At 40.5% G+C, this 23,754-nt stretch overlaps 1 protein-coding gene and 1 long non-coding RNA gene across 6 annotated transcripts in view; one reads left to right on the top strand and one right to left on the bottom strand.

Moving 5' to 3' along the window:
• RGS7 (regulator of G protein signaling 7) overlaps positions 1-23,754 on the top strand; it is a 224,168-nt gene that overhangs the window by 197,515 nt on the left and 2,899 nt on the right. The window contains exons 16-17 of one of the 5 annotated variants that reach the window (XM_057363975.1): positions 1,233-1,286; positions 11,159-11,622. The exons of 1 other annotated variant lie outside the window; for it this stretch is intronic. In XM_057363975.1, coding sequence (XP_057219958.1) covers positions 1,233-1,286; positions 11,159-11,317 — 213 coding nt within the window. In that variant the 3' untranslated portion in view covers positions 11,318-11,622. Of the gene's footprint in view, positions 1-1,232; positions 1,287-2,093; positions 2,175-10,968; positions 11,101-11,158; positions 11,623-23,754 lie in introns of those variants that run through there. 3 more of the 5 variants (XM_057363973.1, XM_057363971.1, XM_057363974.1) reach the window with 3 other exon arrangements.
• LOC130572342 (uncharacterized) overlaps positions 18,368-23,754 on the bottom strand; it is a 31,368-nt gene continuing 25,981 nt past the window's right edge. The window contains exon 4 of the long non-coding RNA XR_008965210.1: positions 18,368-19,090. This is a non-coding gene — a long non-coding RNA (uncharacterized LOC130572342). The remainder of the gene's footprint in view (positions 19,091-23,754) is intronic.

Genomic DNA, 23,754 nt, shown 5'->3' with positions numbered 1-23,754 from the left:
TGTGCAAAGCAGTGGTTATGTTTGCAACAATACTCAGTCTTCTCTCCCCTGTGCCAGTGCAACTGGATATCTGGTAGGTGACCAGCTTGGCGTTTTTGGAGGGTCACATACACACAGGAGTTCGATATACATATATGTGTATATATCCTGCATGCGGGCATGTTTCAATAAGTTAATCTAGCAAAACTTATTTTTATTTTTACATCCCATATTGTACTGTTTTCTCTGTTATGAAGCACCTTAAATTGCAAAGTGCTTTACAAATACATTAAAAAAATAAAATAAAATCCCAGAAGAATAGTCTTTTATGTTTGCAAGTTTGCTTATGTAATAATTGTTGTTCTCTTTATTCCACCTATGAAAGCTACAGAATGTGTTTAGAAACAATCTTATTCGTATGAMTAGCTTCTAATTTCAACTATAAATATAGGGGCTTCCTAATTTTGTTTCTTTCCCTATTAAACACTAACAGTTTTGAGTAGGCTAGGAATCTGACTTGAAAGACTGATCATATCACACTTTGGCAAGTAGAGGTTCATGTCGTGGTATGTAATACTGGCCTAGAAAAGTCCAGATTATGGAATGGGTTCTGAATGTCCACAGCCCAGAGTACATGGAACAGCTTGTACAATGCAGATTACCAGGGTGATAAATTATTCTGTTAGTGGGCTCTAATCAGTAATCTCCTAGATTCAGCTGGAAGCCCTGTGCCTTGCAAAATCAGGGCCCCGATTGTTACTGGAACAAGATAGTTATTAACACCATAGCATTCTATTGTTCATAATGACAACCTAAAATTATATGAAAGTGCTGTATGATTTTGTTTTTTGTTCAAACATTGATTTCTGAAGATCCGATATAGGGAGAGATGTTGAAAATACCAGAAAGCTTCAACTGTCCGTATGAAGTCCTTAAGTTTGTGAATGTCAGTTCATTAACACAAGATGTGCACTTCATTATTTCTTTTTACTTTCAGTTTTTCTTTAAATTCAAACCAGTTTGATCCCCATGAAAAAATTATTTTTGTCTTGTACTATATCTGCTTTGCTCATCCCCTGTTTTGCCAAGTCCCATTACAGCCTCATACCTGTGTTTGCTTCCTGATTTATACAAACTTTGTTTTGCAGTCCATTGTTTCATCAAACCTTCTTTTCTACTCCATTGTTCTTGCTTTTCTTTTCCCCCTCCTTTTTCTTTTTGTTTCTTTTGTTTTTATTAATTTCAAATTTAAGTTGGAAAACACTCTGGATCGTCGAACATCTTTTGAGAAATTCACACGCAATGTGGTAAGTTTGTTGCCTCGGAAGACTAGTAAGCCTGATGGAACATCCTTCTTCCCTTCCCCTCACTGATCCCTTCTTTCCCTTTTGCTTCTCTGGCCTGATGGTTAAAAGTGTACTCATCATAGCTTGTGAATTTTCCTGGGAATGACAGCTTTAGATGTGCTTTCATTACAACCTCTCCTCCCTCGTCCCTGTCCCACTGATCTCAATAGTCACACATGTAGGAATCGACCTTAGGGAGCCATGATTTTGCATTAGGAAGCATGAAATTAGTAATTTCCCCCCCTATAATTTTAGTAAAGAATCTGTAAAAACATGCTTGATGTTAATTTTCTGGTGCCTTCTGAAATACTAAGTCGAAAGCAGTTGAATACATTGGATTTTCCATCCTGTCTTCTTTTTATTTTACTAAAAAAGACTTTGTCCCCGAATTTTTAATTTGGCACAGGGAAAAATAAACTATAATAATTTCCCCACCTCCCTTAATGTCTAACACAGCTTCTGCAGGACCAAAGAATTCATGCTGTTTATGTGCAAGGATTTGATTTGGATTCATTTTCATAATGGACTACAAGAACTGATTTTTTTCTTTTCAATGTATAACTTTCAAAAGCTTATTTCTCCCAGGTAAAGAAAAAAAAAAAAAAAAAGAAGGCTGGTAGATTTTGTGTGGACATTCATTTTCCACCTGCCAAAAGATCCACTGATTTAATGATATTTGGGATTCTTTTTACTTACCCGGTTTCTTTGGAATTATTTTTTACATTGTGAAAATTCAAACTAAAGAATTCAACGCATTTATTTTTGTAGGGCAGAAACACCCCTATTTTTCCATGCCATAAAAACTGTACACCAACACTGAGGGCGAGCACTAACCTGTTATGAAAAGAGGTAGAAAGATCTTGGATTATACTTAAGTTTGTCTGCATTGTCTGTTGTGCAGGTGACGCTGCTGTGTGTGTGCGCGTGTGCATCTGTGGCTTTTTCTGTGACCTGGTTAGTGGAGCTGTGTGTGTTGAAATGAAAAATATGAGAGCTTTCAGCAAAGATCATGGTTTTTGTTTTTTTTTTAGTTTCTAGGGAAGGAGAAGCAGTTGTCAGAAACTGTCTCCCCTTTAATGAGGCTCACAAGTATTCATTGCCTCAAGTATTAAAAAAATTACATATATTGTTTCCAGTAATCRGAAAAAGAAACAAACACATTAAAGTTTTGTGAGGCTGTGGGATTATCTCACATTTTAAAACAAAATGGTAATTCTTTAACTACTTTCTTATAGGTAAAGGCTTCCTGTAATATGCTTTGAATCCACTGTAATCAGGAAGAAATTTGGATTCAATGGGACAAAGTCAGTAAAGGACACTAAAAGTAAATAAACAACCACAAAGGAAACTATCCCAATGTTTGAAACAAAAACCCCTATGTTTTGCATGGTGGTGTTGCCATAGCATGTTGCAGTGTGATTTGTGTGTTGTGTAAACAGGTTGGATCTATAAAACAACATTGTATATGATGGCATTATACGTGGTAACTCCCTTATAATTCAGTAGGAAGTTCCATGTGAATAAAAAAATCTGTGAAAGAGAGTGCATAGAGTGGGTAATACATTGGGGCCTCTGAGAGCTGGACTTTCTCCCAGTCACAGTGCCTGGCAAGCTTCCGTGTGCACATATTTCAAAGTGCCACATTCGTTCCTGGCAATTTGAGCAGCTCGTAGGTCAGGAATTGGCTCTGGTAACATAACRTAAACAGGTGGCCATGAGCAGAGAAGGAGCTGCAGGTAGATGGGACAGAAGCATAGCACAAAACGGGGAAATGTGCGGGCGGGACCATGAGAYGCTCAAGTCAGTCCCAGTGCAGCATTACAGATAAAACAACAGTTCTGGGCACAATCAATGCAGCCGTGCCTGATTTTCATCCTGCTAATCTCAGGGCAGAAATACCTGAATAGCAGGATGATAGAGATGCAAGGCAGGCCCAATAAACCAGCTGTGAACTCAAAATGGAAAAGAGGATTTCTGGACATTAGTACTTCGATAGAAGAGGGGGATCTTCTTTTTCTTTTTCTCCACAGAGCAAGTCCTGAAATAAAATCTGTGGTTTTGCTTGTTTTTCCAACTATTACCTGTTAATCTGGGTGGAGTCTGTCAGGTCAGGTATCAAAGAAAAGCATGTCACTAGTAGATCTATATACTCTATCAGACTGACAGATCTGAGGCTTGCAAACAAATCCAGAATATCAGGATGCTCAAATGAAAAACATTTTTCCAAGGTGACAACATTTTTCCAAGGAATTTATGTCACCCACTTCCTCAGGATCCCTTTGCCCCAGGCATCCTTGTTCTTCCACTCTTATTTTTGGTTGTGATGGGTTTATAATATGTAATTCTCTACCTTGGTATAGTGGTTCCAACCAGAACGGATGAGGGAAAGCTTTCTCAAAATATCCTACAGTGTACTGATTAACTTGATCAACTGTGAAGTSAGGGACTGTGGGATAGATCTGATTAATACAGAAGATGGGTGTGGAAAGGGTCTTCTACAATCCGGATAAAAGCTATCATCCCTGATTCAGTGAGATGAAAAATACTGTTTCTCTCCTCACATTGTTTGCAATATTTATATTAATGTTTTTTTTCCCTCATTTATTTCAAAGTGGGTTTGTATTGAACTAAATTAGACCTCAGTTTTTTTCCATTTGAAGGGTTTAAGATAACCCCACAAACCTTGGCTGTGTCTGAGGACTCAATCTAAGATGGACTTGTAATTCATAATCTGATTTGTTGACTCTAAGAGGTTCCTGATCAGTGTTAATTGAAATTGGGTTACAGAAAGCATTTAGAAAGTTTAGAAACTTTGTAGATGGCAATCACTGTACTATTTCATGAATTACATGGAAAGAACCTATTATAATGAGTCATTATTTCAGTCTGATAGGGAAAAAATACAAGTGGAGCTATACACTAGGTTCAGCTCTGCATTTCTTTGAGATTAAAGAGTTTTCAGAAAAAAAATCAGTGAGTTGGTGCACTTCATGAAAGGCCTAAATGCTCAGTGTAAAAACTGACTAATTAGCTGCTCTCTAGTTTTTATAGTGCAAAATTGCTGATGCCTTCGGCAGTCTGCAGCAGACAGTGTAGATAGTGTTAGAGGTCTTCATTCACATAAAATATACAGAAATAAYAGCAAACTGGTACTTGCTACATGTAATATTTATTACTGTACACTGTACAGTTTGCATCTGTGTAGTAACCCCAGCTATTYTTGGTCTGCCTTGCTTATACTCTGGGTACTGTGCAAAAATACAGAGAACACACACTTCAGTGTTACTGGGATAAAGCCCTGGGATAGGGAATTGCCTTGGACTAACAGGGGCTGCCACAGGTGTCACAGCTTCGAGCCAGAGACACAGAAGGCAGTGACAGTGTGCTTTGTGCTCCCCCTCAGCTTTCGCTTAGACAATAATAAAAGTCCAGTCACCTGCAGCTCCCCAGGGGACTAGGGAAGTTAAAGGTCTTAAGTCACAGAGCAGGAGGATCTCATTCCATGCTAAAGCAGTGGAGAGACTGACATCAGCAGTTTCTCTGGCATTTAAAAACTGAAACTGTATTGAAGAATTCTCATGGGGAAAAAAACTATTAAAAAAATTAAAAATTAAAAAGCTCAGCAAATTTCCTCTACTGTACATGCTAATACATTACAGGGAAAAAAACCTATAGGTGTCTATACACTGGTAATATTTATGGGAACAAAGAGGTTCTTCAAGGAACAATTTTGTCTGTAATTTCTCTTGCACAGGCAGGGTTTGTGACAATGGCAGACTGAGAAGGACTTGGTGAGTCCCAGCCTGGTGCTTAGCTGTGATGGAACCCTTGAGACAAAGGGACCTGCTTTACAGGGAGAGTGGGCTAATTTAATTTCCACCCCATGCAAATTTTCTTGTCCCACCTGGAACTGAGTTAGTGATACAAGAAGGGGCAGCCTCCCTCCCTCCTTAGAGCTGCCTGGGGGRAAACACTCCATCCTTGGGTATTAGTGCCATGACTTCAGACACCACCATCTCCCCTGCTGCTGCACAGTTATAGAGAATACAAAAAATATGCTTGTAAGTTTGTGAGGTCTCGTAGAAGTACAGCCAGTACAAAACAGACCATGTTCAGTTAATATATTAAACTAGAAAGCCATGAAACTATAACTATCTCCACTCATGACCTCATAAACAAGACGTAAATAAGACAGAATTAACCCTGAGTTTAAAACCATTATCTCTTATATTACCCATATCCTTTCCAGCTGTCTTCTCCCACCTACCTGGAAGAACTTGCTGACCAGGGCCCTTTTATTTCCCTGCCCCCCCATCTTCAAACCAGAAATAATGCACCATTTCACATATGAGATGTGAAATGAGAGGACCATTCAACAGAGCTTATTTTCACAGAGGTAATGCAATGGCACTTAATGTGACATTGTAAATTTTGGCCTAAAGATGGAAGTTAAAATTAATAAAAATAGCTTCCTCACTTCCTATCAGTGGGTCATGGACTTTCTAGATGCTTAAGCAAGTGTAATCTCTTGTCATATTAAAATCTGTGTCTTTATTAGGAAACAAGGCAGATAAATAATCAATTTCATCYATCAATCAAGAAATTTTTCTATATGAATAGGTAAAACTTATGTACACAAGGCCCTACTGTGGCAGACCAAAAGTCCATCTGGTTCTGCAATCTTGCCAAGGGCTAGATTTTGCTTGTTCAATGCAGTATCAGATGTGGGATCTCAGTTTGAAATTTACTTACAGATCATTCCCAGATTTAAATAAAAAAAAAATAGCTATTCAGAAGGAAAATAAACCACAAAGCTACTTATTTGGTAAATACAAAACAAAAATGAAAATAGTATTTGTAGAAGTGAAGGTCTCTTCCATTTCAGGAAAGAGATGTCTTACTGATGTTTGATGAAAAAGAACAAATGAAATAATGGAAATTTGTATTTTGGGCAACTAATTAGTAAAAAAATAAATTAGTTCTAGGGATTTTATTTTCCACAGGGGAAAATTGTAAAGATGTGTCAGTGAGGACTGGCCTCCTTGTGCTGTTCTGCAGTGACTGGAGCTAAGATGCTGTGCTCTGTGCTGGAAGAGAGGAGCTGAGGAGTGACATGACACCTGCACAGCCAGGTTCACCCAAGCAGGAGCCAGCCCAGACTGGTCAGGTATTGGGCCAGTGTCTGCCACTTCCCAGCTGGTAAACATTTACCTAATTCTTAGGCTATTTGCAGGAATGAGAATTGCAGAGAGGTATGGAAACCTGAGGAGTCAGGCCCAGGACAAACATACTAAAAATATTTTTCTTGTGCATTAGTCCCTTGGAGACCTACACTTCAGATGGTTATTCAAGTTCCAACTATCCCAGCTGGCTAGAGCTTTTAGGTTAATCACAAATGAGAGGACCTCATCAGGAAATGTAAAGATAAGTGAAAAAGGGGAAAGAAATGGAGACTGTCACTGAATTTGGTGCGATACAAAAGAGGAAAGCCATTGTTCAGCCACTGCCCCCTGTCCTCAGATCATTGCAGGAAGCAGTACAGCCCTAATGAGAAGGGAATAAAGGTCTGCAAATCCCAGCCAGAGGCAGGATTTTCCTGCATGTGTATCCACTTAGCACTGCAGCTATGCTGACARCTTGTGCCCCAAATTCAGTAAATACTAACAACGTTCCCTTCCTCRCATTTTGAAAGAGAAATACACCTGCACAGGTTCCTGAGAGCAGAATCCTCTGCTGCTCTGGATACTGAAGCAGAATTCTGCCCCCCGGAGCAGTGCTTAAGCAATTCCCTAGTGCTAGTGAAGCAAGGATTGCCTCAGCGTGGAAAGGGATTTACTGCTTCTCCTGCCATGTGTCTCCAGATGTGCCCCTGTTAGGGGCTCTTTATAGACCTGCTCYGTGTGTAGTGCTGTCACAATGTCATTTGGCAGCTTTCCCTGCCCATGTGGCTGAGCTGACGTGTGCTGCTGGTGTTTCACATGTGAGCAGATGGGGAGCGTGAGACCAAGGAGGGTCGCTTCTCGCTCCACATCTCATTTTGCTCACAGTGGGGTTCATGCTATCTCTCTCTTTCCCCACCAGCTGCATGGAGTTCTCCTTTCTAGTTCTACCAGTGTAGGTCCTGGGGAGTAGCATCTGCACTGGCAATAGAGAAACATGAAAAGGGAGCCATTGAGGTTGCTTAGCAGACAGGAAGAGAAGTAATATTCTAAAAGGAAAAAACATCTTTATCTATCATACATTTCAACTCCAGCCCCTATATACATTTCATATTGATTTCTTATAAGCCACATAGGTACTGAAGTCGTTGCTGACTTGTTTGGTGGATTATTTGAGGTATTGGTGTCATGCTGCATAAATGGGTCAGTCAGCCTGACTGTGCTTAGCTCACACATGTGCACATAGCTTTGCAATTTTCCCTCCTAAATTCTCTAGAAGTAAAGTTGGAAGGACAACTCYATGTCAAACAGTTAATATTCTCAAATAGGGACTGAATGCTGGTTTTGTACTTTTAGATGTACTTGTTGACTCCAGCTGCTGTGTTGCCTTCTCGTACTCTGACTCCCTCGTCAGTTTATGTGTGTGGGGTTTCATTTTGCCTTCTGCATTGTTAGTAAAATTCTTAAATAGCTGCTATTGTTATGTCCAAAGTGCACTAATATAGCCAAAAAACCCCAATCTTCTTTAGAGTTTGGCCATGTGCTTCAAAATGTTGATGGGCAAGAATATATTGAAAATATTAAGGATCTCCTTTTCATTATTCAGACAAGCACCCCCTACTGACTTTTTTTCCCCCAATTTTCTTTAATCTCATTAGTGCAGGAAATATCTTCATATGCTGCAACTCTGAAAACTGACCTGTTAGGTGCAGGTTCCCAAATCAAAATCTGGCTAATGGMAATGCTGTTAACATTGTGTCTCAAAGAAACAGCTAGGCTCAGCTCTTGAATTATGACCCACAATGGATGATCCTTACATCAGTCTGTAAATCAAGTAAATCTGGAAATCTCCCATAAACAGTAATTATGGAATCCTACCATAGAGAGCTTAAGTAAAAGTGTACTCTGGAACAGTTAGAAAGGAATCTTTTGTAAATTGGAAAATAGCAAGTCCCTGCAGATCTAATAAGATGTGACAATTCTGTATTTGGGGCTGCAATGGTTTCTCTCTATTAAAAGTTTATTTTCTTAATCAGAGGACTTAATGTGATTCAGACTAAGCATTGAAGATCTCTTAAGGAAGGTGTATCTTCTAAGCTGTCACTTTTCCAACTTTATGGTAAATTAGAACTACTAATGCCTTGAAAAAGACCATTTGTTGTTGTTGTTGTCGTTGTTCAGATGGAGATTTCTCTGAGGCAGGGAGGGGAGTGAAGAAGAGGACCATCCAGAGAGTTCCTAATCAGTGTAGGGCTTTGGAGAAAAAAATATGCAAAGATCAGCAATATCCAGGGGGCAAATKATGTGGAATACAGAAAAAAAATTGTCATGATAGCTCACTGTCTCTAGGGAAAAATTCAAATAATACRTAGAAAAAAAATTAAACAAATCAGATCAAATAATAACTAGTTTTGGGCCTGATTGTAGGTCAACACTTCCTAGTTTATGTGATAACCATTCCTGAGATGCTAGAATTAGGTTGTGGTCCACCTAAAAATTTCAGAAATTATGACACTCCTAACTGATAATAGAAAATAATAATAAACAATTATTTCACAGATTTTATATTACAACAAGGGGTTATGCAGCTTTGCAGTGCAGTATTGGGTAAATTGTAACTCATGGTTTTAATATTTTAATTAAATGGGTTATGCAGTTCAGTACTAATGGGGACTTACACATGTTTACAGAAAGTAGCCAGGGCTGTACACCTATAAAATTAAGTACAAATAACTTATTGAAAGGCAAAAATAACCATATATTCAATCTTTTCTGATATTATGTCTAGCTGCAAAAGTCATGAATTGTCTAACAAAATTGTCTAACAAAACATTAATTTTGGACTTGCTGTTTTAAATTGTATTCCAAGGCTATATTGTAATTGTATTGTTGAGGCTTTTTTTACTATTTAAAAAGAGGAGATGTCTTACTATAACAGCTTAACTGATACTGTAGAGGAAAAACGTAATTTAGGGTTAACAAGTGTCAAGAAGCTGTGAATTTAATATAGGTAGAAAGTGTCAGACACAGGGAAGACAGAGTGCCAGGAAGGACACATTCCATCTTTCAGAGAAGCAAGTATTAATACTGTCAGTATGATATGGTGAACCTGATGGATGAGCAGTCTAACCCAATATGGCAAATCATGAGTTCTCTTTCCAATTATGTTGTAGAGGAAGTATGCATTCTAATTTGTTCAACTTGTATTTCAGAGCACAAAGAATAAAATAGTTATTCTTCCTTTGATGAAGACCCACTCTGATATATTGCATTTGAGCAAATGCTCAAGACCAACTTACAGATCCCTGTGAGCATAAATTAAATTGATAATTACAATAGATATTAAATTGTATAATTCCACTGAGTTATAATACTGCAGATGACTTAACAATTTATTGATATGGCAGAGTAAGTTCATTTACCATTTACTGCAGAAAATGAAGCATCTCACCATACTTACAGTCTTTCTTACTGTATTCTTCTTTAACTCAGTTTGATATTTCTGAATTGGGCACTTAAAATGAACAATATGATAAATGTAAGTATTAAATATCTAACCAGTGAGTTAGAGCCATTTTCTATTTAATGTTTTATGATATATTTGTGTTACATTGTCAGGGTATGCCTGTGATGTCAGCTTGCTGTGCCAGCTCTGCCTCTGTTAGATCAGAGCCACAGCAGGATGGCCCTTGGAGAGCTAATTCCCTTTATGTGGGTGTAGGAGAGCTAATTCCCGTTCTGTGGTTGCTGTCTGGCTCAGATAAAGCTCAAATCTGCCTGAAATATTCCAGAGTGACTTACTTTACACCATCTTATTCACACTGTAGACCTAGCTCTTGTGGGACAGTCATTATGCCTTATTAAAAGAACTTGTTAGAAATTGAAACGACATCCTTGCAACAGGAAGAATGATAAGGAAAACAACAATATGGAAATCTAGCACCTTCAAAGCCATGCTATGCAGTCACATGTAATACACCTGAACAATGTTCCTTATAAATTGTAAATATGGTCTCAGCAAACCTACAGCTGGGCTCATGACAAAGCTGCTKTCCTACCTATATATAATCTGTCTCTTACTTTCTTACCGTAACTTGAAAGTAGCTTTTCTGTCCCCTGTGACAGAGCTACCTCAGCTGGCACATTCATCTTTGCAGCACAAGGCACTCTTGCTTGCGGTAGCCTTTTCAAGTTCTGGGTGTGACTGACAGCAAAAACCTGAGCATCAGTTTCTCATCAGCCAAAACCAATCTCATTCAAAGATGTCCTTCAAATTTGCTGTCTTGTTCTGTGAAACAATCTGGCTGGCAGTTCAGGTGTTCAAGTGCGAGGACTTTCTGTGGTTTAAGATTTGACAGACTCCAGTTGGTGCCCCTAGTTATTTGAGGGTGATGTGGCAACACTGAGTGGTTGCTGATGAACAGGATTGCAGTGATCATGCCTCTGTTTTCTGTTTTTGTTTTTTGTTTTTATCTTTTCCTCAGGGGAAATCGCTCACATCAAAGAGGTTAACCAGTCTAGTGCAGTCCTACTAAAAGGATCACCTTGTAGCATGGAAGCAGACTCAAATCATTATACATACTTTGTAGCTCACTGATTGCCTGACTCAGAGGACAGTAGAACAAGATGTTGCATGAGAAAGGACCTGACTTGTTTTCTTTTGTGTATACTAAGGCATTACAGACTCCGAGGGACTCTCTAGCCTTTCGATGCCTCCATTTCGAAAACTGTCTGCTCACTTCCTCCTTCATATCAAGCTGGATCTGTGTCTTTTTATTTTCTGCAAGCTCAAGTACAGTGAAAAAAAAGCTTCTGCTAGGCACAGTTTATTAAAAAAATAAGTCAATCAAAAACTGGAAGAAATGTAAAAAATGCATATATTAATAAATATACATATGGCATCACATTTATTGCACAATAAATTAGCACAGAAGGTTTCATTTCACTGATGTATTCACATTGAGAAAGAAGGCCTGTGTCTTTGTCTGTTGTCTGTATATTATCTGTTAATGTTTCTTGCATTTATTTTTATACCATATTTAAAAAAAGAACACCTTTTACTCCAGATGTATTAAAGTTGATCCTTTCTCTGTAAATTTGTGTATGTTTATATTGTTGTTTTATCTTTCATTAAAAGATGCAGAATCTCTTTCCTTTGGGAAGTTTGAGATTTTAATATTGAATCTGAAGATTAGTCGAGAGCAAAATGATCCCCCAAAGTTGCACACCTTTCTAAACAGTGACATGAAACGGCATTTTCTTTCTCTCAGTGACACCTAATCAAACACACTTTTTTGATAAACATTTACTTTTTCTTTTCTTTTTATCAAGCTAGCAGCAGAGAGACCTTTCCAGCTTGCTCATCATCACATAAGCAAACCTTCCTCTAAGCTAGCCCCGTTCTCTAACAGTGCATAGTGGTGCAGTCGCTAGCCCTGACCAGATTGACTGAACTGCACTTCCTTAGGAAGGGACATGAACAAAGCTGGCTGAGAACACAAGGGTACACTTGCTAAATAGGAAGGACAGTGTTTTTTTCTCCTTGCTGTCACTTGTGACACAAGGCAACATTTCAAGCTGAAAAGGTAGTGGTTTGGGAGTGCTAAGTACACAGTCTGTGGAGTTAACCTCCAGTAGAAATGCAGGAGGAGGGTGGCACTTTAATTCCAGGGCTCTGTTGGGATGTGCTGTTGTGTGTCCACTGCTGAGGTTACTCACAGAGACCTGTTGACAGATTTACGAGCATGTGTTGATGTTGCCTGTGAGACAGGAGATATGGAGCTTCTAAAGCTAATATCTGAGCTAGGACCAGAAATCTCTGCTTGGCCTAGGAAACAACACTGTTGAGTGGCAGAGGTGATGTAAGGATAGACAGAATCCCAAAGTAGAAAAGCAAGGATGGGAACTAAGTCAAATGACAAAATGCTGATATCTCCAAGGTATGGTAGAGTGCACAGGACATACAAGCCTTTTTAGCAATGAACAGAATTGACTCAGGACAGCCAGCTCTAGTGCCATCTGTCATGCTGACTTTGGTTTGATATTGAGAATCTTGTTCCAAAGGGACTACGAATCCTAAATGCTAAGTGGGGCAGTCATAGATACAAGCAGACAATCAATTTGAATGCATTAACACCAGAGTCATCTCATTTAGCATTGGAAAACCACTTGCCTTGATCCTGCTAGGGACAGTTGCACACAGCAGCTCTGGGCAGAAGGGAGCTGAGCTGCCTTCAGCAGGGAGCACTCTTCTCCACTGGCTCTGTCAGTAGTCGGGTGCAGCCATAGCCAAGAATTTAGTATCCTTAAAGAGGGAGTCCGAACAAAATGCATTATAAATCCATGAGAGGTTGTTCCCCATATTGTGCTCAGTTGAGCTTTCTTGGGGTTTGGGGTTTCTGTTCAATGTTTCAAATACCACTGCTCTTCTGGTTTCTAGCTAGGATGATAATTACTGATTCAAAAGGTCTCTGTTTTTGTTAGCACAATTCTACTATGCTTTTACCGAAACGCCCCATCAGAGCTGGGTCTTAACAAGATCTTACCATGAGCTCCATACAGGTCAACTCAAAATATTCACAGTCTAGGGAGGTCAGATGAATTTTATCAAGCAGTCACACTGAATCCCAGATCTTAAACTGAGATTWAATTTTACCACAGAAATGTGAGCTCTGAGACATGAGCTTGGGGCCAGGCAATCCACAGAAACCTGAGCTCTGCTTCACTTCTCAGTGCCAAATAGAGATATTTATTTCCAAACTCCTGCTGCCACCAATTGCATCAACTGGTATATTGCCACCTTTGCCTTTCTAGTTAACTAATGAGATACCACTGCCTGCTTCAAAGAATCACTTCCTTCAAACACCTAATGTTTCAAATTCAAGCATTAGGCATTTCATGGAACATCATGCTAAGAATTTTTCTTTAAATTCCAAAATCACTTTGCAGCACCAACTGGTCAGTAAAAAGTCATGTAGTATTTAGCATTTGTACTCCTGAACCCATTCTGTGCTTATTCTTGTTCTTTCCTGTCAAGGTTTAACTCCAGCTGGCAACTAAGCACCACGTAGCTGGTTGTTCTGTTCCTCCAGTGGGATTGGGAGGAGAAGAGGAAAACATCACGGGCTAATATAAGAAAAATTTAATGATTAAAAGAATTCATATTAATAATAACAGTAATCATGATGAAAATGAGAGCAAGAGAGGRAGGAATAAAACCCAAGACAGACAAGTGATGCACAGTGCAATTGCTGACCACTGGCTGATCAATGTCCAGCCTGTCCCCAAACAGCAACTGGCCCCTCTTGGCCAACTCCTCCAGTTTCTGTGCTGAGCATGGTGTTCCATGGTATGGAAAATCCTGCTGGGCAGCTCGGKTCAGCTGTCCTCATGATGCTCCCTCTCAGCCTCTTGTGCACCTGCTCACTGAGGAGCATGGGGAGCATGGCAAGTCCTTCAGATTGGGTCAGTCCTGCTCAGCAACACTGAAAGCATCAATGTCTTATCAACATTATTGTCATATTAAATACAAACCATAGCACTGCACCAGCTACTAGCAAGAAAGTGAAATCTATCCCAGGTGAATCCAGGGCATTTCCTTTCAGGAAATACGAAGTCGGTATTGAATGGCTGCCTTTCCCTGTATTTGCACAGGATTTAACATGATGTCTCCAAAGTGAAAAGAGGCATTACTAACAAGGATTTCAAAGTAGTCAGCAAGCTGTGTTAAGGTTTCATTTGAGCTTGGTTTCTAGCGATACAACTYCACTTTTACATATGAGTGAATGTGGCCCAAACAAAACCAATCCTACAACTAGGTGATTTTTAAAAGGTTTATCTGCAATCTTCTGTTACTTCACCTCATCATTGTCATCTGCCAATGATACAATACCAAGACTGGAAACCTGAAGCAGACACAAATTTCCTTTTGCTTCCCCACAGAGAAAAGCTAAATATTTGTTTCCTAATTTATCCTAAGATCCGCTTCAAGAATTCAAATTAAGGCATGTTTGTACAATAACCGAACAGCTGCAGTATGACTTTGGTTACACAACAATTTACCAATTAAGAATGTCAGTGAGGCCACAAATCTGCTGAGAAAAAAAGGACCAAGACAGAAAATCACTCTGAAGGGACCATATTTCTTTTTTTCTAGGGAAGAGCCATCAGTCAGTGCCTCCTGGCTTTGCCCAAGAAGCTTTAAACACCCTCATGTGGGATCTTAAATGCAATATTCCTTAAAATAACCAGCTGGAGCTCAGAACTTTCATCTGAGAATTGGGGTTCATCAGGCAGTCTCTTTCCCCAAACATCCTTGTACATAAGACAGCTCTAAAGACCAGCCCCTGAAGGAAAATAGTTGGTGGGAGAGGCAGAAGCAACCCTGGCACCTACCTGATGACAGCAAAATATTCACCCATTCTTCTGTAAGAAGTAAAAACTTACCTTCAACCCTACAAAACCAAAGAGGGAAAAAAGGGGCCTTAAAACAGTGATGAGAGAAACTGCAAAATGCTGAGCTGAAAAAGTGGTGGAGACTGGCCAAAAATTAATGACTTGAAGGTGAATACAAGACTAAGAAATGGGAATTAATTGTGGTGACCAGAACAGAACTGACAAGGGAGGAGAACTGGACAGATAAATAATTAGGAACAAGAGAGGCGGAATGCAGCTGGTGGATTGCCAGCCTGTTGGCCACAGCCATGCTGAGTTGGAATAAAAATCTGAAAAATCAGGCAAGATCAACTGTGACCAGTGTGTTAAAATCCAACATTTTTTTTTTTTAATCTAGAAAGCAGCACACCTAATATTGTCTGAAACCATGAGACATGAATGCCAGGTAGTCTCCTAAGAAACAAAAAATAGGAGAACAAGCTCCAGAAAATAAAACCTATAAGAATGAATTTAGGATGTCTATTTAATTAAAAAAAAAAAAAATTAAAGCCAAAGCAGACCACTAAAGTGAGAGAAGGCCAGTTTTGATACATAATTGGAATTAGGAGTTGCAAAAGTCAGTGATTTATATGTGGCTCTTCTAAATATTTACTTTTATGCATAGTGAATAACAGCTCTTTGAATTTAGGTTTTAAAACTGACAGATTTTTTTGTCTCTTCTAGCTATAGATATTATGCATGGAACTAACGCTGGACTTCTTATAGTATGTGCATAATACTGGACTTATTGTAACAGGTGCATAAAACACAGTAATTTTGCTAAAAGAATTTTAATAGCTACAGGGTTTAAAGAAAATAAGGTTTTAATCCCAGCATATKCAAGGGAAATTCTCAGCAAATTATTTGAACATTTTCTGTGTCCACAATTCATTTAAGCAAGTTGCTAAGTGGCTGTGACTCACACCAGTCTGCCTTTTAATCTGACTATGCTGAACAGATTGCTTTTGTCTCCTGTGAGTTGAAGACATGTTGAAGTCCCAACTTATTAAAAAGGTGAAGAGAAAGAGAGGATGAGTTATCTGAGGCTGGATTCCCCTCCTCATGCTCTTGCAGACTGTGGAGTCCTCAAGTGACATGTGTACAGCTCAATGTGTTTTGTTTGTATAGAGATCAACTTGAGGGCTGCAGATCGTCATTACCTCTGAAACTACAAAGTTTTGTTTCCCTAATATCTAAAAAGAATCCTCTTTGCTTTGATTTACCCCTTCATTCTTGATCAGGCTGCTGAAGTCACTACAATAATATATTCCCAACATAAATGGACATTGCAACGTTTCAGCCTCCTTTAGTTTCCTTAGTGGTCATTTTCTGAACTGTTGAGTGACTTTATTACTCTCCTCTGTGACAGAGGGTCTTACAACTTTCTTGGAGGATGGTGCTTGCAGGACTCCCACCAAGGTTTTACAGGAGGAGGGCAGAGGATTACTATTGTATTTCTGCCTGTACACACAACTACAGGACCTGTCCTTTTTGCAGTAGATGGCCACTACTGAACTATGCCAGCTTATGTGACACAGTGATGCCCAGATCCTTTGCAGTCCAGCTCCCCTTTGTGCATAGCTGACTTTTCTGCAGTCAATGAGGCATCTTGAGCTGTCATTTGAACAGCATCCTCATTTTTCAGACCATCTTTCTCTTTTCCCAAAATATTTTGTTTATTTTTTTTTATTCCTCCTGTGCATTACTTGCAGTCTTTTTGTCTGCAGGTGTCTTTATGTTTGGGTGAGAGTGAGAAATCTGCTGGCCTGGTCCTTTAACACAAACACTTGAATGAGAATGAGTACCATCCTCACTATTTGCTGTAAGGGGTCAGTATGTGTGAATTGCAAAGAAAAATTGTCCAGATAATCAACTGTGAGAACCTGCTCAAATGCTAGATGATAGTCCTTATTTACAAGTGTGGATATGGACAGTAAATATCAAACAATATTAAGACACAATGGTAAATGTTACCTTGTTAGTGGCATTTGCACAATTTTTATTGTACTTTGCTCCCAAAATATATTCTGCTGCATCCACCTTCATTGGCTTTCTTTTTGATTTGACTAGATTTTGAAATCTCTTGTTAGATTCATCACAGATACTGTCTTTCAAAARGGGTTCTATTTCCCACCCTCCCTCTTAACCTGGCAGCTGTTCCTTTGGCATGGGTATCACATAAATGAAGCATTTCATTATGTGCATTATCTTTTCCAGTGACCTTTTTATTCCTTCATCCCTTTCATTTTTGAAAGATGAGTGGCAATTGCATATTTAATGTAACTTACTTTTCTAACTTTTTGCTGACAGGAGTGTATAACCCCCAATCTATGACCTTTTTTGAGTTCATCTCTTTTGATGCACGGTTCTTTATACAACTTTTCTTTTAGATTCTCTTTCTTCTCTCCCCCTCCCCATCGGTAACATCTTTTTTAGGATTCTCCATCTTTTATGGATCTTTTTCTTTGTTCCTCTSATTCTCGCTCCACTGATCTCTTCCTCATGGTCTTATGGTGCCCACTAATGCTCTTTATACCTATCCTCTGTTTTGGAACTGAAATAAATTAGAAAAAAACAAAACAAAACAGAAATATTAAAGGCAGGTGAGTGCTAGGGCAAGGGCTGATGCAGGTGCACAATGTGCCTCTGACTGTGGCCTGATCTCAGGCGACCATCCTTCTCCTGGCAGTCTGCCTCTCCCCTTCCCCATCCTGCTTCCACGAGCTCTCCACTCCTCCTACAGCCGCTGCTTCCCAAGGTGAAGGAGAAAGGATGTGGGACAATGTCCTGGGGAGGAGTGTGCCTGTGCAGGGGTGCTGTTACACAGCAGGGACATCCTCCTTCTCTGGGGATGTGTCTCTGGGAACCTCAGGAGACATAAGGGATTTGAGTTATTCCTTTGCTTAGGTGGATTGAATGGAGCCAGGCAAAAGGAATCTTGTGTGTGTGACTCCTCTGGTGCCCAGAACTGGGGGAAGGAAGGGGGCTGGTATGTTGTGAAGGCATCTGAAGTGTCCTGTAGAAGCTGCATCCTTTGCAGATCCTGAAAGCTTCTGCACCAGGACGGAGGCCATTGCTCCTCATTATCTAAGCCTTGAGTTCATGAGCGTGCAGCAGTATCTCTACCAGAGAAAATCTGTCTGCAGCAGTGAGCATCAGTCCTTCATGTAACACAGAAATGCTTCTTTTAGCAACTCCATCCGCTGCATACTCTTACCTTGTTTTATAGGCTCTGATATGGAAGCACCAGCATGGCCAGAGTATGGGCACTGATGTGCTGCAGCTTCCTGCTAAGGAAAAACATGTCATCTCAATGGTGCTACTTTGAATTGTAGAATGCTCACTACGAAAAATATTCATTAGAGAAATTTACTGGATGGGACTATTTTGGTATTCATTATAGCCTATTTTATTTTTAGAAAACTAAATAGAGCATAAAATCAGAAACGAAGGAAGCCAAAGCAATTTTCTTTACCATAGTAGAGCAAAGCAGCTTGGTGTTATGAAAAGCCCTGTGATTTGGTTTTTTTTGTTTTTTTTTCTATTTCCTCCTGTAGTTGTGAAGTGACCATATACGTCTTTTATTCTATTTGACATGCTGAGTCTCGCTGGTGTTTGTGCTGACAATCGATCGATGTTCATCGGAAACAAATAAACCCGGTATTGTGCTCCTCCTCTAAACCCTCCTCTGCGCTGGTGCTGGAGGTGTCTGGTCAGCAGTCGCGAGTTTCCCTCGCAACGCCAATCCCCGAAAGCATTGCCGGGTGTGCGCGGCTCGGAGCACCGCGGCTCCGGGGGCCGCTCCGGGTGGCGGGGCAGCAGTGACACCTCGTGGGGCGCGCAGGAACCGCGCCCGCGCCGCTCCCGCCGCCGGGGGATGCTGCTCCGGCCGGGGAAGAGCGGACCCCCACGAGTCCCGCTGTGCCGCGCCTCTGTAGCCACGCTCGCACCGATGCTCCCTGTCTCCTCCCCTGGCAGGGGACAAACGAACCAGCTTCTTGTCATTTCCCAGCGCAAAGACCGTGGAAGATTTTTGCCCGGGTACGCGTCTGCTTTTAAGATGGTTSCTGGGAACCAGTGCTGCCGCACTACACGAATTCCTTCTAGGATGTTGGGGTCTCTTTTCAAGATGTATTTGGTTTGTCAGGAATTGACTTCAGTAGCCCGTGGCACCTGGTTTAAAGAAGAAAAAATCAGACTGCTGCACAACCAAATGTAAAAGTACTCCCAAAGGAAGAAGAAATAGCGACAGCATCGGGCAAAGCCCATACCTCAAGGTCTGATTTACTCTGGAGACGTGGAGAGGCTGAGGGCTGATGGAATAAATAGTTTTACTTCTACATCTATTAGTATCACGTCCCCCCAAGACTGCCCCGCTTCCAGCTGGCTGCCCACAGGGAAGGGCAGTTTGGAAGTCATGCATGGTACCACTGAACCTGGTTGTTCCCCTGTTTTCCTCCAGTGCAACGAGATTTTGGTCCCATGACCTGCAAACAAACAGGCTGATCAGAAGGAAACCCATTGTCGTCTATTTCTGATTTTAGGGAGAACCTCTTGACAAAGGTCAAAATATAACTGGTTAACAGCTGCCAGACTGAAACAGTACAGTCTTTATGGCTCTCTACACTTCATTTGTTCTTCATTTGTTCATTTCTGTATTCTTGTTAAGAATGAGAAACCAAATCTAAAAGCGGTGCTTGATTTTCCTGGGCTTCCACCTGCACATTTGCATTCATTTTGAGCTGCTTTTCACCTCTTCCCCAGCGCCCCTACTCCCTCTGATGGGATTGCTGAGAAACTCTGACTGTATTTCAAACTTGTTTATCTCATTTTTTATATATCCCATTCCAGTTTTACCAAAGAGCCTGCCCTCTGCCTGTGAAGACAACAGGCAAACCAGGAATAAGCACCCTAACCATCACAGGCACTGAACCATTTTGGGGAGGTTTTCTGTGGAGAATTATGTATGAGGGAGATTAGTCCTTAGTTTTGAAAGCTGGAGGATAAAAGAAATGCTTTTTCTCCAATAGTAGTAGATAACTAACTTTAATAACATAATGTTTAATGAAAAATACCATAGGAATTTGTATGTAATATCATTTTATGTCTGGAGTGGATATTATAGAAAAAAAATTGTCCTGGCTTTAGGGGATGGAGGGAAAGTTTGCCTTTGCTTGGATATATAGCACTACCCTTTGGGATGGTGTCATTTGATAATTCCTGCCACATGTTCTTCTGACTAGGATGTTTTTGTTTCCTTACTGTGTCTCCCCTCAAGTCCTGCTGGGTAATATTTCAGATGGTCATGGTCAAAAAAGGCAAGTGACAGCTTCCAGATGTTCCAATAATCAAAGTGATCTGCAGATCTAAGGAAGCACACCAACAAACAAATGAAGGATAACTTGAAGGGCTGCAGTCTAGGTGGGGGGTCACGTTCAGAGGTGATGTAGCGGGCTGAAGGATAGTCTTTTAATATCTGGAGAATTCACTGATGTCTAGATCATTTGCCAAAAATGAGATAGTCTGATGATGTGGCTGGGCAGGCAGTAAAAACCTAAAACATGGGGTCTGGCTGTGGTTTTCCCACAGCTTGGAATAGAACTGGCTTCCCCAGAGAGCAAGGAAGGCTCTCGTAGTGTGGCGTAGCACTGAGCTGAGCTGGCCTCTGGTCTCCAGCTTGTGTTATGCATCTGGAACTAAGAAATGTGACCATGCCCTGCTGTCATGCACATGATCACGGCATCTGGGGCTGTGTCCTTGCTGAGCTGGTGGTGCCTGAGACTGAGGTCTCTGAGATTCAACTCAGAGAAACACGTGTGCTTCTGTTTCACTCCTACCTGGCTTGTATAGGTGCCTGTTTGGGTGCTAGTAGCTAGTTTTGAGCTGAGTTTTGGGAGCCCTTAATCAAGGCACTTCATCAGTCAGGTGAGTTTTGTTAGTCCATCCTCCCAATTTTGTAGAAACAGACAATTGAAAATGTGTGGTAGGACACAACATTCCTGTTTGGTTATGTAAAACCATTCATCATCAAGATTTAAAGATCTCATATTAATCACTGGCAATCTGGTATTTGTAGACRTGAATGAGCATGACTGTGTGGTGCAGGGTGTGTGGAGCAGCAAGCAGGAGCCCCAGGATGGAGGATGCACATCGCTTCTGCGACACAGATTGAACGGTCTTTTCTCTGGTGACAGGAGGGACCATGTTCCCACCCCACAGGATCCTACAGCAAGTTTCCCGGTGCCTTTTTGTACTCTGGTATTTGATGTCACAGTGCCAGCACTGCTGGCGCATCCTCTGAAACAGATGCTCCCTGCATCTGCCTGCTGTGTGTGCAACTGGCACAGCTCTACTGGAAGATTGCTTTCYAAATCCTTCCAATGATGAGAAGGGGTGTGCAGTATTACTGCTATTATTTCTACTACTGCTAATTTGTTTGGAAGCATCATTTCCTCAAAACCTGGCTCTGCTTCTGATGGGGAAGATCTGCTCATGTCGTGAGATCTGCTAGAATGTTGAACTACRAGCTGATTCTTCCAAAGTGTAACTCTTTGGGACATTGCTACCAGCTGCTCCCTCCCTTTGGTAACAAGGTTTYGTGTGATTTTCATACAATCCTGAATTTTGCTGCTTGGCAGGTAATGGTGTAGCATGCTAGCAAATTCAGTTCCACACTAGGAAAAAGAACATCTTTGTGACAATTTGTCCATCATCAATGGCTGCTTTTGTCATTTGGGTCCTCCATATGGCATTCCTCAAGCACCTGGAGATTTTCTGACAAAATTAGTTTTTTATTTTGTGCAAAGAAKACCTCTTCTTATGCATGGAGGGGGAAAACAAAAGTACACTGCTCTCCTGGAGAATCAGACCATGGTGTGCTCGGAGGGGCCTGAGCCTGAGGAGGCATTAGCAGCAGCGGCAGGGCCTTGGAAGAGACACACCACACCATGGTCAAATACCCAAAAGTGAGGAGGATGCTTCAATGCACGAGAACCAGAATGCAGGATAGTGGTGGCYATAAAAAATTGGGTCTGGATAGTAGGACAGATATTTATTGCGACCGGTCATCTCTGTCCTTATGCATGTCTGTAAGACTGGGGTAACAAGGTCTTCTTGTGTAGTAAACTCTGAAATGTTGTGGAGGCCTGTGCTCTTCTACTGACTGGGCGATAGACAGCACATGCTTCCATCATTCATGGAATGGTTGTCAAGACTGCAAGCTCTTTGCCCATGTCCATCGAGAAAGTTATAATTGTGTATATATGGTAAATTARAAATGGAAACCATTCATTGCGCTGGAAGCCAACTCAAAAAGAACAGATGGGAATATGTGATAAGGGAAATAAAGCTCCTGCAAACCAGGAAACTGCGGGAGAAACAAACTAAGAGGCCTCTATCTACCAACCACCCATCTGTTGGTCATCCACCAATCAATCACTCTACTAGATACATATTTGGATGTTACTATTTAAAAATGGGCAAAGGAACAGCATGGGGAGGTCTGGCTGGGGCAAGAGGAAAGCGGCTAAAGGACCTTTTTACTGCCTGGTAAATTCATGCCTGGTGTCTCTTCAAAATTTCGTAGTTTAGAAAGAATTTCGGTTTGTTCTTCAAAAGATGCGTCAGTCTGTTCTGGATTAAGAAGACAATATGCCTTCCACATTTAGTCCCTGTGCAAAGACTGATTTTTGGAGGATTTGCTAGGCACTTCATTTCAGAAACATTTCTTAACAAGTTGGCTATTTTTGCTGTTAAACTTAGGCTCTGTCTTTCCTGATTCCTATAAGACTTGCTATGTGGTGTTTGTCCTGTCATGGTCATTACTGATACATACTTGCTGCAGTCATTGTGCTCCACTCAAATTGTTTTGTCAGGGTAAAAATTGCAAATTAAAATATTCTTTCAGAGGGAGGACCCCAAATATAATTTCGCAACAAAAATTCCCTGATCCTTTCCAAAGAATTTTAAATTGAGGATAAATCTTTCCCTTACTACCAGATGTGATCTTCCCAAAGTTTCAGGCATAAATAATCTCTCCAAATTTTCTAGCTATTTCAATATCCTATCCATACTCAAGCCAGCCTGTGCCCCTACCACCTATTCAGGGAAATTTGCAAACAAGGCCAATGACTGACATTTTTAACCATTAAAATCAATGGTCATACATATTTTCATTTACTTCCTCAGTTTTCATTCCTTTCCAATGCTTCTTTGCAGCTGAACCTCCATTTTCCCCCTTTTCACGAGAACTTAGGAAGTTCCCTCTATTTTCCTATCACTGCCTTTTCTTTCTTTGGAGAATCTAGTCTCTTTATTTTAGCAGCCATAATTCTCTGTTGACTGCAGATCTTGGCTATATCCTGATAAAGTCAACAGAGATATTTTCCCTGGAATTTTAGATGTGTTTCCATATTGGTTTTTCTTCCCACTCCTCTCCTTTTTCTTCTTGATGCCTGGCTGGCTAATTTAAGCAAACATTTTCAGAACAACTTGTCCTCAGCTGACTAAACTGGTAAATAACGGATAAATATAGTTTCAATTGGGAACAGCTTTCTGGCAAAGGATGCAGAACAGCACTAAAGAAGAATTTTTCTCACCTTGAGTCATGGGACCTGGTTGGTTAAATTAAAATCATTTCCTTAACCTGCGTGTGCAACACACAAACATCAGAGATGTCCTTTTCTTGTACTGATACTTTGTGCTGCCTACAGTACCCTTGCTGTTGTGAAACACAAATAGACCAGGTTTCTTTCTTTCTTTGACTCAAAAGCAGCACAAATCTATTTTATATATTTAAGCAATGGCCCAGGCTTATTTTTTCAGTAATACTCCCTTCC

The sequence above is a fragment of the Malurus melanocephalus genome, unplaced genomic scaffold (assembly GCF_030028575.1).
Source record: "Malurus melanocephalus ecotype Western Australia unplaced genomic scaffold, MMel_1.1 scaffold_33, whole genome shotgun sequence".
Taxonomy (NCBI): domain Eukaryota; kingdom Metazoa; phylum Chordata; class Aves; order Passeriformes; family Maluridae; genus Malurus; species Malurus melanocephalus.
Note: the sequence above shows the minus strand (reverse complement) of the source record. Positions and strands in the feature narration are given on the sequence as shown.